The 16202-nt window shown below is 33.4% G+C and overlaps 1 protein-coding gene across 2 annotated transcripts in view; it reads left to right on the forward strand.

Annotated features, from left to right (window-relative positions):
• The window catches only part of LOC128989355 (Y+L amino acid transporter 2-like), a 79656-nt gene extending 64064 nt beyond the window's left edge, over positions 1–15592 (forward strand). The window contains exons 5-14 of one of the 2 annotated variants that reach the window (XM_054411245.1): positions 2603–2696; positions 4102–4146; positions 4570–4693; positions 6486–6589; positions 7193–7289; positions 8373–8447; positions 9395–9554; positions 10211–10303; positions 11512–11570; positions 12856–15592. In XM_054411245.1, coding sequence (XP_054267220.1) covers positions 2603–2696; positions 4102–4146; positions 4570–4693; positions 6486–6589; positions 7193–7289; positions 8373–8447; positions 9395–9554; positions 10211–10303; positions 11512–11570; positions 12856–12864 — 860 coding nt within the window. In that variant the 3' untranslated portion in view covers positions 12865–15592. The remainder of the gene's footprint in view (positions 1–2602; positions 2697–4101; positions 4147–4569; positions 4694–6485; positions 6590–7192; positions 7290–8372; positions 8448–9394; positions 9555–10210; positions 10304–11511; positions 11571–12855) is intronic. The other variant, XM_054411251.1, reaches the window with a different exon arrangement.
• Positions 15593–16202: the final 610 nt, after the last annotated feature.

Here is a 16202-nt window from a genome sequence, read left to right on the forward strand (position 1 = left end):
TCAATTATCTAATTTTGATCTACAAATTATCATTAATGTATCTTAAGACTTGATAAAAGATATTTTTTTTTCTTTTTCTGGGTAACGGAAAGACTAAGACTCCAAGCTAGAGCCAGAGATGGCTTGGATAATTTAATAAACTTGACGCAAAGCTCCATTCCACCTCGGCCACACAACGTCGGCATCCCAATGAGATGGTTACTGTACTTTATAACTTATACAGTTTTCTCTCTAAAGCTGGGTTTTCCTAGGTGCGGAGTCGTCGAGCGGAGAGAGGAACGTGGAGAGCGGAAAAGAAATTAACATGGTGTTCCGCTCCGCTTCTAGGAAAACAGTAACATTAAATTGCCTAAGACAAGTGGAGTCCGCTATCCGCGTTCCTCTCTCCGCTCGCCGATTCCGCGCCTAGGAAAACCCGGCTTAACATGTCAAAGACCTCATAGCCTCGAACAACTTTTAACTTGATATCTGTTGAACGTTATTTTATTACATCATACTTGCAACGTGACGAAGATCCATACAAAAAGTCAGTAAATTATTTCTTAAGCAAACACCTCTTTAGAGGTGATAGTGTGTTCAATATGTATGTCCCAGGTTATCTTATAACTGTAATTTTATTTTGTTAATTTTAAATTGAAATGTGGTAATTTATCTATCTACGATGTTAAATGGACAGTAACATTAATCCAGACTGAAGTTATATCTACTCATGATTCTTTTGCATATCTCTAATCTGATATAGTACATGATGACTCCAAATTAGTCTTAAGTTCACCTTTCTCAATAACTGCATTTAGTTTGGATATGAATTCATCACTACAAAGGAGTTCAAACTATTCTACAGAGTTCTACAAGTCAAAGGTTCTACCTACAATCAAATCTTCTAATCATCTGAAAAGTCATAGAGATAAGGAAAAGATCTAATCCAACCTCATGTTAGGGATGAGGCTTTCCAAAACATCTAGACACTACCTTCGACCTTGAATACTGTGTATGGAAGTTAATCAGGTACAATTCCTATCCTGCGACTGTTACGACTCTATTCGAGCCGCACGGCTGTAAAAATTGACTGCTTCAATGCAAAGTAAATACAACCCATTCCTATTGAGCCTCTACAGCCGCGCGACTGGAGCGCCTAGAGCCACGCAGCTAGAGTCGTCACGACTTGACTGCTCCGTGAGCACTTCAGTCACGCGGCTGTAACGAATTTATAGTTTATACATACAGAGTTTGAGGTGTGTACCTTCATAGATAATTCAAAGTTGATGGAACTGGTTTGTCACCACCCATACGTTTTCAACCCCAAGCACCCCCAATACTTGAAGAAGATGTCTCTGAATAAAAATATTCTGAAACCCCTCTTTTCGCCGTACCATGAACAATGGATTAGGATGTTCATTGTTTTTTACCATGCACATTAATATTTACTTTTCTTCGTCTTCTCCAAGTAATATATTCGCTGCCAACTGTGCTTATTCTATGACGGTCAAGAGTGCAATCGCACAAGTCACTTGTCGTGGGAGTCGCAGGAGTTGCGGCATAGGAATTAAGACAAGTGACTATAGTCGTATCAGTCGCTGCATAGGAATTGGACCTTAACGAGATATTTCCCATTCAGCTGGGTATTGTTAAAGAATATTTCATGGAAAAAATATAAACTTTTAGCAGTACACTGTGTCAGTGGCTTAATTAAATTATTTTCTTTTCTTTGCTACCTACAACCCCTCATACTTATCATTGGACTCTGGTACATTAATATTATGATTAGTTTATAGTGTTACAATACAGACTACAAATTCTAAAATAAAGTTTTACAATGAATATTGTCTCAAAATGTAAAGAGTAAATTCATTTTGCTTTTTTAGGCGTGCTTTTTAAATGAGTTAAAAATGTACACACATAAATAATATAACACACATAATAAAATCACCCATGATAAGTTTTGATAGGGAAAACATCATATACGTTTTACGGGTGTTTCAAAATCAATATTGAGGATTATATATTTTAAAATTCCATTCCAGTGAATTTACAGTTATAAATTGTGCATTGAATGAAACGGCAACTCATGTAGATAATCATGACCCGCATAAGGAAGATACAGTTGATTAGTCAAAACTCAAAAGTCACTATATCTGCCTGTCTAGTGGCAAAAACCCATCTTTTTATCTGACGCCATTGTTGGGATTTATACTTTTGATACTTATAAAGAATGGTATGTTCGTGCCTCCATTACTAGCTGGACGCATCCCTATCAGTAAATTTAATTAATGTAGGAATTCCAACAAGTATTTTATTGACACCTGTCAACGTTTTGGAAGAACTCACTTTTTTCTTGCTTCTATGACAAATGGTGCCCATTCATATTGAATACTTTTAGCAAAGATCACACATTTTACATAGCATGTGTAATCTTTGCTTTTAGGAATAAAAAACTGTTTTCGTTGGTAATATTTAGTCAGTCAAGAAGAAAGAAAAAAGAGTAAAAGAACTATGTAGGTACTGTTGTCAGACATTTTTATACAAGGGTGTTTGACATGTACTAAAATGTATTTTATCAATAACTTCAGCTTTTGTTATATATCCTTGGTTTTCTTTTCAGGTCATACTCAACATTTTACTTACGACAACTCAAAAACAGAGGTAACATCGATAGCTTTGTCGTTTTACTCGGGACTGTTTGCATACAACGGATGGTAAGTATCAAACAATATTTCCATAATTTTATGGCTATTAACAAAAATGCTTAAAATATTATAAACGTTTTTTGTTAAGTTAACCTAGTATTTCACCAAAAAATTGCATTTAGTGTATCAAAATATTAAAAGTAAACTAAACTGCTGAACTGAAAGTAATTATAGAGCCAAATATGTCATATAAACGCATGAGCATAATAATTTACTACAATCGCTTTGAAATTTAATTTAATATTTTTTTCCTTCAGTCTCCCGACAAAGTTGGCTTCCTTGTACTGTTTATAGTACAGAAAGCTGCTAATTGCTGCATATTTATACTTTGCCGTACGGTTTATACTTTGCCGTACGGTTTATACTTTGCCGTACGGTTTATACTTTGCCGCACATCAGGATTCTAACGAAACAACACAAAACAGCGTGGTTTTATTATGCACGTAATCCGTGTACGCTTGGAAATAGGTTGGCAACACTTAAAGATAAAAATACTATGAGCAGCTGATTGACTATTATAACTACAATTTAACCTGTCATTTCGTGTTTATAGTTTCGGTATTTCTTAACTTTCTGGCCTTTTCTTTTAAACGTTTTTAAAACATTCCTAGATCTTAATAAACAAGAAAATACCTTTAAAGCATTTTTTTAGGCGCGGAAACCACTTCAAATTAGAAAAACATACGGAACTATATTCTCAAAACGCGGAGCACATTTCTTGCCGAGGAAAAATAGCGGAGTGATACGGACCGCGGGTACTACTTTCTCTAGGGCACCATTTGTGTCGCCAGCTGAACCTAAAAACGTGTTGTATAGTGTTTGATAGACTAATTATTTATATGCTTTATAGTGACTGTAGGAAAAATATAATGTGTAACACGAGTGAAAAAGGCCTTTGCTGCACTCGAGATCATTCCGCACTCGCCTGCGGCTCGTGCGTAAACATTGCTCTCGTGTGCAGCAAAGTGCCACTTTCACCACTAGTTACACAAATAACTATTTCATGTTTATAAATAAATATTTTCTTTGTTTAACTAATTTCCTAATCAGATAGTGACACATTTGATATACATATTTGTTTAAAGTGGATATGATTGCAGGGTGAGTGTAGAAGGAGTTAGATGCCATAGAATAATATATAGAATAATAGATGCTATATATAAAATAATATATACCATATTACATATTGGTTATTAAATAATACAAAATACTTATGCTTAAGCTATAATCAAGGACAGGTGGGTCCAGTATTAAACCATAAAAAAATGTAATCAAGATCAAACTTGCGAACTTTTTATTAGTAAAATATAGGAAGCACTGTATAACCACACATAACAAAGAAAATTATATTTTTCTTTTGGCCTTTGTTTTAATTATCATTATTCTTCTTAAATATTCTTGTATGTGATTTCAGGAACTATTTGAACTTCATCATTGAGGAGCTGAAAGATCCCATCAAGTAAGTTTTTTTATTTCTTATTTTAGAACTCTTCAAATTATTTTCAAGTATCCTCTTATCGTTCCAAACTACTCGACCACCCATACTGTTGACAGGAGTTCTTTTCAAAATCAGTGATCTGTAAATTGAGAAAAGGTTTTTATTTATATTAGATTTACCTTCATACAACCTTCCTATCATTTATTTTCTTTCTTTTTTCGTTTCTTTTTTAATTTTTAGATTTGCCTGAGTTTTTGAATGGGTAAGATGTTTGTGTCACCCTAAGTATTTCAACAGCTTTTGTGGTATCTTCAGGGGAAGAAGGCCCCGGTATAACTCAAGAGCTTAGGCAAGAACAATAAAGACAAATTAAAATTGAATTCAAGTTTTTTAACTGGGATGGCACAAAAAACATTTCTATTTAATTATCCTGTCGTATTATAGGAACCTGCCCAGAGCCATCGCTATCTCCTGTACTCTGGTGACAGTGGTGTACGTCGCCACCAACGTAGCTTTCTACACGACACTGAGCCCTGAGGAGGTGCTGGGTTCGGAGGCCGTAGCTGTGGTGAGTGTAAACAAGTTGAAAAAATGTGTTTGTTTTACGGCAGTGAAAACAGATGTTTTAGTACTCCTGATTGATATATGATTACATTATCAATTCATTTTTTTTATCGTTTCATATTATATATATATACCATACTACATATGCTTCACTACAGCATTGACATTTACCCTTAATTGACATTTAGACATGATGACTTTAAATTTATCATTGTGTTGTCGAGTAATATGTGTTCCTTCTAAATGTAACAGCTGTTCACATAAAATAGCAATACTGTATACATGTAGTAATACAAATGTATACTGCGTGTCCCAGAAAGGAATGCACTTTTAAAACGAAGAAAACAGAAAAATGGCTTTATTTAGAGCTATTTTTGCAAGAATACGTGTTTTTAAACTTCAGGGAAATTACTTGTGAAAGATTACATCATTCAGATGTAGACCCCTCCGGCGCCGGCACTCCGCCAAACAAAACCTTACATCTGCGAAGACTCGATGGCAGAGTTTTGGTGGGATGGCTTAAATTTCCTCACGGATATTTTGCTTCAGACGATGTTGGGTAGCAGGAGCGTTGTTGTACACCCAACTTTTTGGATACCCTAAAAAAGTCTAATGAAGTTAGGTCTGGGCTTCTCGGAGGAAAGTTGATGTCACCAAATCTGGAAATGACTTTCCCACGAAACAGCTGCCTTATTGCAGTCATGGAGTGTCTCCTACTGAATGACTTGTAGGCTAGCTCCGTCATGTTGGAACCACAATCTTTGCCTGTTAGCCGGAGGTAACGTCTACAAAAACGGCTGTAAATGATCATCAATCATTGTTTTGTATAGCTGGAAATTTAGTGTCACAGTGTTCCCTTGGCTATCCTCAAAGAAATACAGCCCAATTTTGTAATATGCTCGATATGTTGTTCTGAACGCACTTCTCTATGGGGACCGATGGGACGAGGGTTCATAGTTGATCCTGTAGCTTTAAATTTGCGTACCGGTACCCAGCATTTAATTATGTTCACTGATGGTATTTGGTTGGGATCATGAAGTCTGTATTTAGCGCGGGAGTATCGTTGAATTGTCACATAAGAAAGCATTTGGTAATTGTCACTTAAACAGAAAGCACTGGAAAAGCAATCGATGGCAAATAATTTTCCTCCTGATAAGCTCCTTATCTTATCTCTCTTGGACATTTGGCTTTACCCAAAATCCAAAATGAAATTGCATTTCTTTCTGGGACACCCAGTAATATATCAATCACAACGGCAATTCCAAGTACCATCAGGGGATGGCACCACTTTTCTGTAAAAACCAGTTAGCCTACTGATGAGTAATCTCTTTGAATTACTACACACGATTTTCAATTATTTAATTCACTATGAGTTTCTAGATTGTAAGGTGCATTGATGATTTCCAGTAAAAGATCTGCAAAGGAACAATTAAGGAGAATCACTATCACAACACCAGAAGTGTGAACTATACCCCCTGCCAGCACACCACTTTAAGCTACAACTAAACGGCTAACTAAACAACGAACTAAACACTGCTACATCGGCCGAAAACTACATAATTCACTATTGCAAGAAATGCACACCAATCACCAAGAGAAGGAACGTGCTGAGATCGGTACTGAAAGCATGCCTCCTGACCCGCCGTCTTACCCACTCAAAGAATTTATCAATAAAAATCTTAGCTACAATTGACTCCAGATTATAGTCCCACACTATTTTTGTTTTCACACAACTGTAATCTAACACTATTTGTACTCTTGATGGTTAATAAATATGATTCTGATTCTGATTTCAGTCCTTCGCTAACCGAGTGTTTGGATTCATGGCATGGACGATCCCCGTGTTTGTAGCCATGTCTACTTTTGGTGCTGTCAATGGAGTCCTCCTTACCTCATCTAGGTCTGTATTTTTCTTAGTCTTTGACTAAACCATTTCTTAAAATTTGATAATCTTCTGTGAGCACAATTTTATTGGACTGTTAACAAATGCTCAAAAGTTGTTACCTGCAAAAATATTGAATGCAAACAAACTTCAAAAGTTGGGGTTTGTCTGGTTATCTAATATACTATTGAGATTTAAAAATATCAGTTAAAATAAGTGCTCCAGGTCCTGTCAGAAAGTGTTACTGATTAGTTATTAGCAGCCCAATGACTATAAGAGAAAATAGAATCCAAAAGTGTATCTTTTAAGGATCAAACTGGTAAGCTTCAGATTTGAGGGTGAAGTATAGGTATTATCACTTATCACAACCTAAATAAATGGTAACTGATACAAGATAATTAACATGGGCGTACCCAGGGAGGGGGGCCAAGAGGGCCCGAGCTCCCACCAGACTTTGAAAACATACATTTTATTTAGGATATTTATGACCCCCCCCCCCCCCCAAACTCTATCACTGGGTACGCCCCTGATACTTAAAAATCAGTACATAGTTTATGTTTTACAAGCATAATTTGTGTTTTACAAATGAGATTCAAATTCATATATCTGAATGTTTCTCAGGTTGTTCTACGCAGGTGCTTGTGAAGGACAGATGCCGGAAATTCTTACTATGATTCAAATTTCCCGCCTTACTCCCACCCCAGCCGTACTAGTAATGGTAAGTACAAGTTAGAGTGAAAAACTCCAGAGAGAGTGTACCAGTTGGAGTGGTTTTGTTCAAAAAGCTCATCTCTCATCCTTCAATACTGAAATAGTTTTTTTCATTATCCTACACACGAAAGTAAACTTTTCAAACGTAAAATGAGCTAAGAAAATATGTTATTCCCGCTACTGCACGGCAAAATTACATAACGTCTTTTCTGTGCATTTGTGGTGCACGGAAAGTAACCATTATGGGATTTTGCGGTGCAGACCAATCAGCTGTTGCATATTATTTGCTGTTGCACTGTTTTGTACCTCGACATAAGCACGGAAACTCAGCCTTTTTTCTTGATACTAAGTTGAATAAACAAAAATATTCATACAAATTTTTTATATCGTAATGAAAAATAATGTTCAATACTCGTCTCAAAAGTGTTACTGCGGGGCTCGATAGCTTATTCCATGCTCGGCAAAATCTCTCCCTGCAATAAGTCACTTTTGAGACTAGTAATGAAAAACTACTATACCGTCTATATGTACCTGCTGTAGCTAATTTTTCATTAAGGATAAAAATAGGTTAATAATCCTACACACAGAATTATGCTACTGGAAAATTATTATTCTCTTTTAGTTGTTGATGCTTTAATGGTTGATGGCTTAATGTAAAAGATGCGGCAGTTTACAACAAGTCATCCTTCAAGTTTGGTTTGGCTAAAAATTAATTGAGTCGCTCACAGAATTTGCTACAATTGTAATAATACGAACCGATTGGTTTTACATTCTTTGACAATTTATGTGACATATTAGGATGCTACAATTTACAGCATGTTGTTGTCCTTTCAGTTTGATTTTGTTTAATAGTTGGTCTATACTACAGAAATCAGTTATTTACAAACATGACACTGTCAAGAGCTCAATTAAACTAAAATAATTTGTATTCTAAAGCTGGCAACATATTTATTGTGGGAATTGAATATCAACCAACTTCTTATTTTTTTTATATATATTATTCCCTTTGCCATTGTTATTGAAATTAGTAGTCCCTGTAAACTAATAATTTTATTCAAGGTTTTTTTATCAAAGACTTGTCTTTTTTCAGGCAGTGCTTTCAATGATGTATCTAACGGTCTCCGACATCTTTGCTCTTATCAACTACGTTGGTTTTGCTACTTGGGTAAGAACATTGTGTGTGATTTTCTTTATAAATCTTTAATCATGTCAACAAAAAAACTATTTTACATTTACCGAAGTTGGTTACAATTAAGATTTTATTTCAAGCAATCCCCACAATGATTTAACAGTTATGTAGTTGAATAACTTTCGGTGTTGAATATGACTATGGTCTGAGTCTGAGGATCAATTAATTCTGGACCAAATGATGATAAGTTATCATTATTATTTTATCTACTTAGCAAGAAGTCAGTGGTTGATTGTAACATGATCGTTGTCAAGACGTTTGACAATATTAATGGCAAGATAGAACAGAACCAAATATTGTACTGTTTGATATTTTCCTATAAATACAACTGATATCTTACTCCTTTCACCCAACACGGTTTTTGCTGTTTTTAGTTGTAATCTAAAGAAGAGCATGAGAGCTTTCACACTACACAGTTACGGCGACGACAGAAACCCGGCCGGCTTGCAGCCACCCGCTGCCACAGAACCAGACGATTGTTGCACCATGGCCGTTTGTCAGTGGCACATGTAGTTAATGTAACACATTCACGACCAGAGGTCTCACACAAAGTCCCTCATACAGAGGAGAGTGAAGGCTGGTAGGCAACGTGTTAAATCCAAGTTATCATGTGTTTCATCTGAACGGGAGCCCACAAGCCCGCACAAATAGATCAGCTGTTCCAATGTGCATTTTTTACAATCTGACCTGTCAATTGGACACTGTTTACTTTTTTTTCTGTTTGTACGATGTAAACAAATTCATATCTTGCCCTACGGTCAGAAATCATTTAATGTGGAAGAAACATATAAACGACATAAAATCGTAATGATTTAAACCGGACAGCATAAATCATATAGTGTGAAAGGAGTATTAGAATGTAATTACTTGTTTTTTTTTTGCAAGTTCCGATATGTAAGCTAATTTTGTTTTGCATTTTGTAGTTAAGTATCGGAGTGTCCGTTCTGTGTTTGCCAGTCCTGAGATGGACTCAGCCTAATCTGGCTCGACCAATCAAAGTGAACCTCTTCTGGCCTATCCTGTACATTGTGTGCAGCTTGTTCGTAACCATCGTGCCTATGATCGCCAGCCCTGTAGAAACTGGTAAGTCTTCTGTCTGAGTAACAAGTCTTCCATTAAAGACTGCAAAATGTTGGGATCTTATGTAAAAACTTACATTGACTAAAGTAGCAGTTTATTGTACATTGAATGAATGTATAATGAAAACAAGAATAATCTAAATGAATACTAACACGCATCTACATCACCAAAAGGTGGAAGGAAGCACAGGGGACAGTCTAAATATTAGAGATGTGGCCACATAGCCGACGTTAGGTGGGTCGGTGCTCAGTGCAAACATTCAGAGCGGAACCCTTACTACCAAAATGTAGTATCCCAACAATAATACTACTGGCCAAGAAAAATCGTAAAGTTTAATTTATACATCCCATTTTTTATGATTGAAGTAAAATTGAATTTGATTTATATTTTACACCAAGCCCGGGGCTCCCAACGTGTGGGGCCATAAGCGGTCGCACCTGTCGCACGTGCCTAAGGCCCTCTCTGGGTGTGGGATATATTAATTATCGAGCCAATCTTTCAGAAAACAGCTTGGCAAACACATTTGTAAGGTTTTAGATTTCAGTTTGGATATTAAAGAGAAAAATGTTGTTTTTCATATGTTTTAGTAATTTTTCAGGCCAACTTCTTGTGAGGTTTTGCTATCAACACATTTTCTAACTGACTCAATCTTTTCACAGGTATTGGTTGTTTAATGATTTTCTCGAGCGTACCTGTCTACTTGGTATTCATTGCGTGGAAGAATAAGCCAATGTTCTTCCAGAAATTTGTTGGTAAGTTAAAACTCTAGTTTGATTAATTTGTATCTACTACAATTTAAAGAATAATGTTATCCATGAATATTATTTTGTTTTATTGAGTAAAAAAAGTCAATTAGCTTTAAAATCCTTATTTGTTGGAAACCTGACTCTTCACTTGCCAACACAGCAACTAAATCAGTAAAAAACAAAAATAATCTTTTCTAGTTTGGGTAGTATAATCTGTAACCTGTGTCCAGTAAATTTACTAAGTATTGTAGTTTTGTAAACATTTATCAATTATGAAATCTTGCTCATTTAGGGGAATTATTTTATGCTTTCAAAAAGTGTTATGTTTTTGTTATTAAATAGTAGATTTTATGCATTTTACAATTTTCATATATGATTTAATTATTTCACTTTTTACTGTCTTATCTAAATTTATATGTTCTTTTTGCTGTATATTTGTATTTGTCATTGGGAGAATGAATTCAATCAGTTGGTCAAGATAAAAGGTTGTGACAAATTCTCTGGTTTATCTGACAACATAAAAAATATTGAATTTGCAAGACTCGTTTTTTGTCAGTTAGGAAAAATTGGATCTGATTTAATCATCAATTTTGATTTGTGGTGAATAAATAGGCTACTTTAATACTTTTAATACTTTTAATTGAAATGACGACCATACAAAGTACTGTAGGTATTTTTTAAATCCAAATATGAATGGAGATGAGTGTAGGATGAGTAGCGTGATCTTGTAGTCTTGTTAGTGACTAAGGCCGACATATTCCTTAGACACAGCTGTTAATTAATAGCCCAAACAGCTAATGGCAACTAAGGGACCTATAGTTTACAGTGGAATCTGAACCACATTTTTCCTTGGTATATACGAATTGGTCTAATTATCAGGATAGTACTGCGGATAGTCGTAATACTCACTAGTGCGGACGTTAATCCACACCAGGGAGTATCCCATCCACAGTGCATGCCTATAAATATCCACAAACTAATAGGAGGAGTTTCTTTTAATTAGGTGTTGATGAACAAAAAATGAATAGCCAAAAGTTGATAAGATTTCCACTATCCAGTGTTAACTTTCATTTTAAATATTTTTGTTTAAGTAAAACGAAACAAATACCTTAAGTTTAACCTCATCCATTATGTTTATTTACTTCATAATTATTTAATAATTTACTCTTTACTTTCTCCAATCATTTCATAATTTCCATGTTTTATTTCCACAGCATCTTCGACCCATGTGTTACAAAAGCTGTGTGTGGTTGTAAGGCCACAGAAGAAACAGGTGACAACTTTTGTTTTCTCATTTTCCATCTTCCTTTTCTTTTGCACTTTATCTCTTACTCACACCCCTACCATAATGTTTTGTCTGACTGACTAATTTAAACATAGTGTATGCATTTACTAATCTATTCAGCTTCCGTTTAGGATCTGGTAATTATGGGTGGAAGTAATAGTAATACTTTATATAATTTTGTGTTACAGTAGAGTCTTGTAAACTTAAAACTACAAGTTCAATCATGTTTCTTGTTGAAATAAATCTTTGAATTAATTTTAAAGTATATCTCACTTTAACATCTATATCATGATGTTTCAAGTATGCAAGACTCTACTAATAATAAGTTTAGTATTTAAGATACCCAAATAAATATATGCTCAATATATGCTCTTGAAATGCTTACTTGTACATTATTACTTGAAAAATTAATTTTTTCAAAAATGGAATTCTATTATTTGTCCACTCAGGCAGTGGCTGATCAAGAAATATTTTTCTACTACTGAGTAGCGATTATTTATTTTGGGAATCTTCGATACATACTTATACGAGTAATTTATTGTAGTGTTGTATTTTTCCCTTCTGTCTTCTGCACCTATAACTTTTGTGTTAATTGCACATTAGCAAATCAAACTTAAAATAGATTTAAGCAAACGTAAGTGACTTTATTATTGTTAGAAAAAATAATGTACTGTAGTTAAACTATTGTAATTTTTTTAAAGCTTCTGGCTTTAGAACATTTCCAAATTGACGCTTGACTTAGGTTGTATAGTGATTAATATTTTGGAATTGGTTACAAAATTTAATGCCAAGGCTATGTTTTATTATTTTATTAATGATTTTTATAAAATAATAGCTTTCATATATAAATCCAATTGCAGATGTATTATTACAAGCAAACTCTAGCTTTTCTATAAGTTCTGTCCTACAAAATACACTTTTTGTTCCTTTTAGTTTTAGTTATTTCTGTTTATTATAAAATGATCTCCCTCATAAGTAAAACACAACAATGCAACAGTAAAACAGCTGATCTGGCTGATCTAGTTTACACTTAAACTTACTGTATCCTGTTTCTGTGACTGATACTCATAACAACTAAATTCTTTACAACTTTAAATTTGTTTGTTCTTTCTTATTTTCAAATGTTATTTTTGAATGAGCTTGTACTGTTTGGTTTTTGGTATGTAGAACAAATTTACATCTTTGTAGATTACCGGTATTCAAGGAAATTTTGATTACCTAAAAATCATTTATAAGCAATACAGGTTGTTCAATGGTATGTCTGATTTTTCAGGAGCGCTAACCAGACTTCTACAAAAGTCGATGATGGTTGTCGGCAAGCAAGCACCGGCCAAAGTGTAAAAGTCTTCCAGCCCATCGTTGTCTCCTCCTAGAGAGTATTATTTTTCATATCAATACAATACGTAGGACTTTTCATTCTCTATAGATTTTGTTAAACTTTCAACATGATTTGAATGATTGTAATCTAGTTCCTGTATTGTATTTGTTTTCGATGTCATGAAGTAATAATTTTTAATGATATTTCGAGGATGACAATAACTAGACTCGTAGGAAGTTGTTGTAGAATATATTCGTAAGGTTGGTAATGTCTGTTAAAGAAATACCTCCGAACATTCCAACAGCATGAGGCTTTTTGTCAATGTGATGCAAAGCGATGTACAATATTGGCTAATGCTTTGTCGATTGTTGATGAATTTGTTGTGTATATAGCAGTGTAACATTTATTTCAAAGCAATGGCTATAACGTATTTAATAATTGTTTTATTTTGTTTAATGTTTACCAACCGAGTTGAATTTTTTTATTGTTTTAGTATTGTAAAATCTGAAATGTACAGTTGTTTTAAAATTGTATGGTTACCAATTGAGATATTATGTTTTTTATTAAATTTAAGGATACATATTCTACTTCAGATAGGAATTTAAACTCTACAAGAGTTTTAAAACTGTCTACCACAAATAAATCGGCATAAAGTTCCAACATTTAGGAATGATAAGAAAAATTCCTTGCTGGATCATTGGTTGAAGTTTTTGGTTACTAAACTTACATTCTACCAGAAAATCAGATGGTGGTTTAAGCGTGGGTTGAAAGAACGTTTCTGTGATTTAACCTTAGAAAAAGTGCTTAAATGAAGAACAGGCCTAACTTTTAATATTTTCCTTGAAGTAACAATATTTTTCAGCAATGACAATGCAAAATATAATGTTGAGTGATACATAAGCAACAAATGACAATATTTGTGGGAATCAACTTAGGAAATATTGCTTCAGCCAAAACTTTCTGAATATTAACTTCTGTATGGTTTAATATTGTATAAATCATATTGAAAAAGTAAAAAAAGTAATAATAATACAACATATAATAATAATAAACTTTCATCCAATATTATAAATGTGTGAGAAGTGTTAGGTGGTATGAACTATTTTAAATAATGGTTTACCCAAACTCTTGCTCGGATTTCTTTTTATACAGCAAAACTTGCAAATGAGAATTCAATCCTACACACTTTGATATAACAACATAAATAAATAAGCATCTGGACCCCTACAGTTAGTTCAACATCAGCTGTTTGGTAGTTAAAGATTACTTTTGAATGTATAAGCAGCTGTTTTTTTTATTAAATATCAAAATCGTAGGAAACAAGATTCCTTTTCTATTGTTGAACATTATTGTTGTTTTGTTATTGTTGCTGTTATTAGACACACAAACATAGTTAATTTGCTAGATGTAAACAACTATTCTTATAATTATTGTTAATCTTAAAACACTGAGGTGTGCCTATTTGAAACCTAGAGTTAACATTAATTAACCATGGAATCCCTTAACAAATTTACTATTTTTAAATCATTTTATGCTAAACTAAGGGTCGATTGAACAAGGTAAAATATAACATTAAATAAATTATCGTTGCATTTAAAACTTTGTAATTTGCTTAGAAGCTTGAAAGTTTAGTTTACATTTTTACTAACTAAAAATTAACTGTATTTTTTATCTGCTTCTGCAGGTAAAGACTTTGAGTTTTTATGTGATAAGTAGATGTTAACATTCCAAAATGCAAAGAGGACTGCCATTTTGTGTAATTTTGATCTAGAATATATTTTTGAAGAAAATGTATATAAAAAAATCAACGAGTAAAATTAGCAGGAAATAAATAAGTAGCAAATCTCATAGGCTGATTAGATTATGATATTTTGTATAAAACTGCATAAGTATATTTTTATGAAAATTGTTCACGATGATAGTTGTTTTGGATCTGGCAGTTGCCTTAAGCATCCATATTCATGATGGTGTCATAGAAAATATCATTAATACAGTAACTATAGGCATAGAACCCATCATAGCATTAACAAAGAGTATGTAGTTAATTTTATTGTAAGACATATCCTTAAAATCGATATAATGAACTGTACTTCAAACAAACATGATTAAACCATTGGTTTTAAGCTCTTTTATATGTTTAAGACTTATATTGAATAAAAAAGTCAAGAGCCTATTTATGTTATATGATGTTTCATGACTTTAAAAAATAGTAGTTAAACCCCAAAGCTGTCAGCTACCATTTTCAAATTAGCACAAAAATTTTGCATTTGTAAATAGTTTAATTCCTATAAGTGTAATGTAGTTTTAAGGACCCCAAGCAATTAGTTGGTTTTGTATTTTAAAATTTAAGTACCTTCGGTTTGTATTTTATAAATATATTTTTGTAACATATCATATTTTGTAGCTCAGTTGTAGAGTTAAAAGGGTTATTTTATACATTTCGGGTACGAATGAGCTTTTACTTTATGTTCTATTGTTGAATTATATTTTATGTTTATAGTTTTAAGGTTATGAATATGCTTGCCATATCTCATATTTGTCTTGTTTTAAGTAGGGTTTTAATTGTTTACATTCTGTTTAGGTAAAGTAAAAATATTTGCTTTAAGCATCAATATTGATGCTAAAAAAATTAATGTTTCAAAAGTCATTAAACATATGAATGTTAAACCTGAATGTAAATAAAACCAAGTAATCTCTCTGACGGAATTTATTAATCAAGCCCTTTTTAATTTTAATACCTTTTTTGTAATAAATATCGCATGATTCTCGACCCTTAGCTGTTTGATGGATAAACGCTTTAAATTTGTGTCTGTATATCCTTAAAGTTTATTGTACCGGTATTGTGTGTGATTTTCAATGAGCTATTAATCTGTTATGAGCGTAATGTTTATTAAAACTTGCGCTAACCTACAAGGGTACATTATTTGATAATAATTTCAAACGTATGCAATAATGCAATTCTTTGGTTCCACGGAGTACACTAGATACTAGTCAATAAACCAAAGTTCATACACTTTAGAAAACCAAAGAGTGTATAATGTCTGTAGGGAATGGCTCCTTTTCTATAAATAAAACAGTTTTTGGATGGGTTGTAAAAACATTTCATAATTTTTAGCAAATTTCCCATATAGGGAATAAGCTATTATCGTAGTACTCATCATAAGACCTGGACCCGGGATTTACTTTTTCGTTTTAAGGTCCCCAGAGGCCAAAAACACCCTCCGTTCAAATTCATATAAATATATATATAATTATGTGTGTGTGTTTCCGTTAATGCGATAACTTGAGCAAAAATTATCAGA

The sequence above is a fragment of the Macrosteles quadrilineatus genome, unplaced genomic scaffold, assembly GCF_028750875.1.
Source record: "Macrosteles quadrilineatus isolate MER2022 unplaced genomic scaffold, UCM_ALF_1.0 Scaffold_1__1_contigs__length_201487025, whole genome shotgun sequence".
In the NCBI taxonomy this organism is placed as follows: Eukaryota; Metazoa; Arthropoda; class Insecta; order Hemiptera; family Cicadellidae; genus Macrosteles; species Macrosteles quadrilineatus.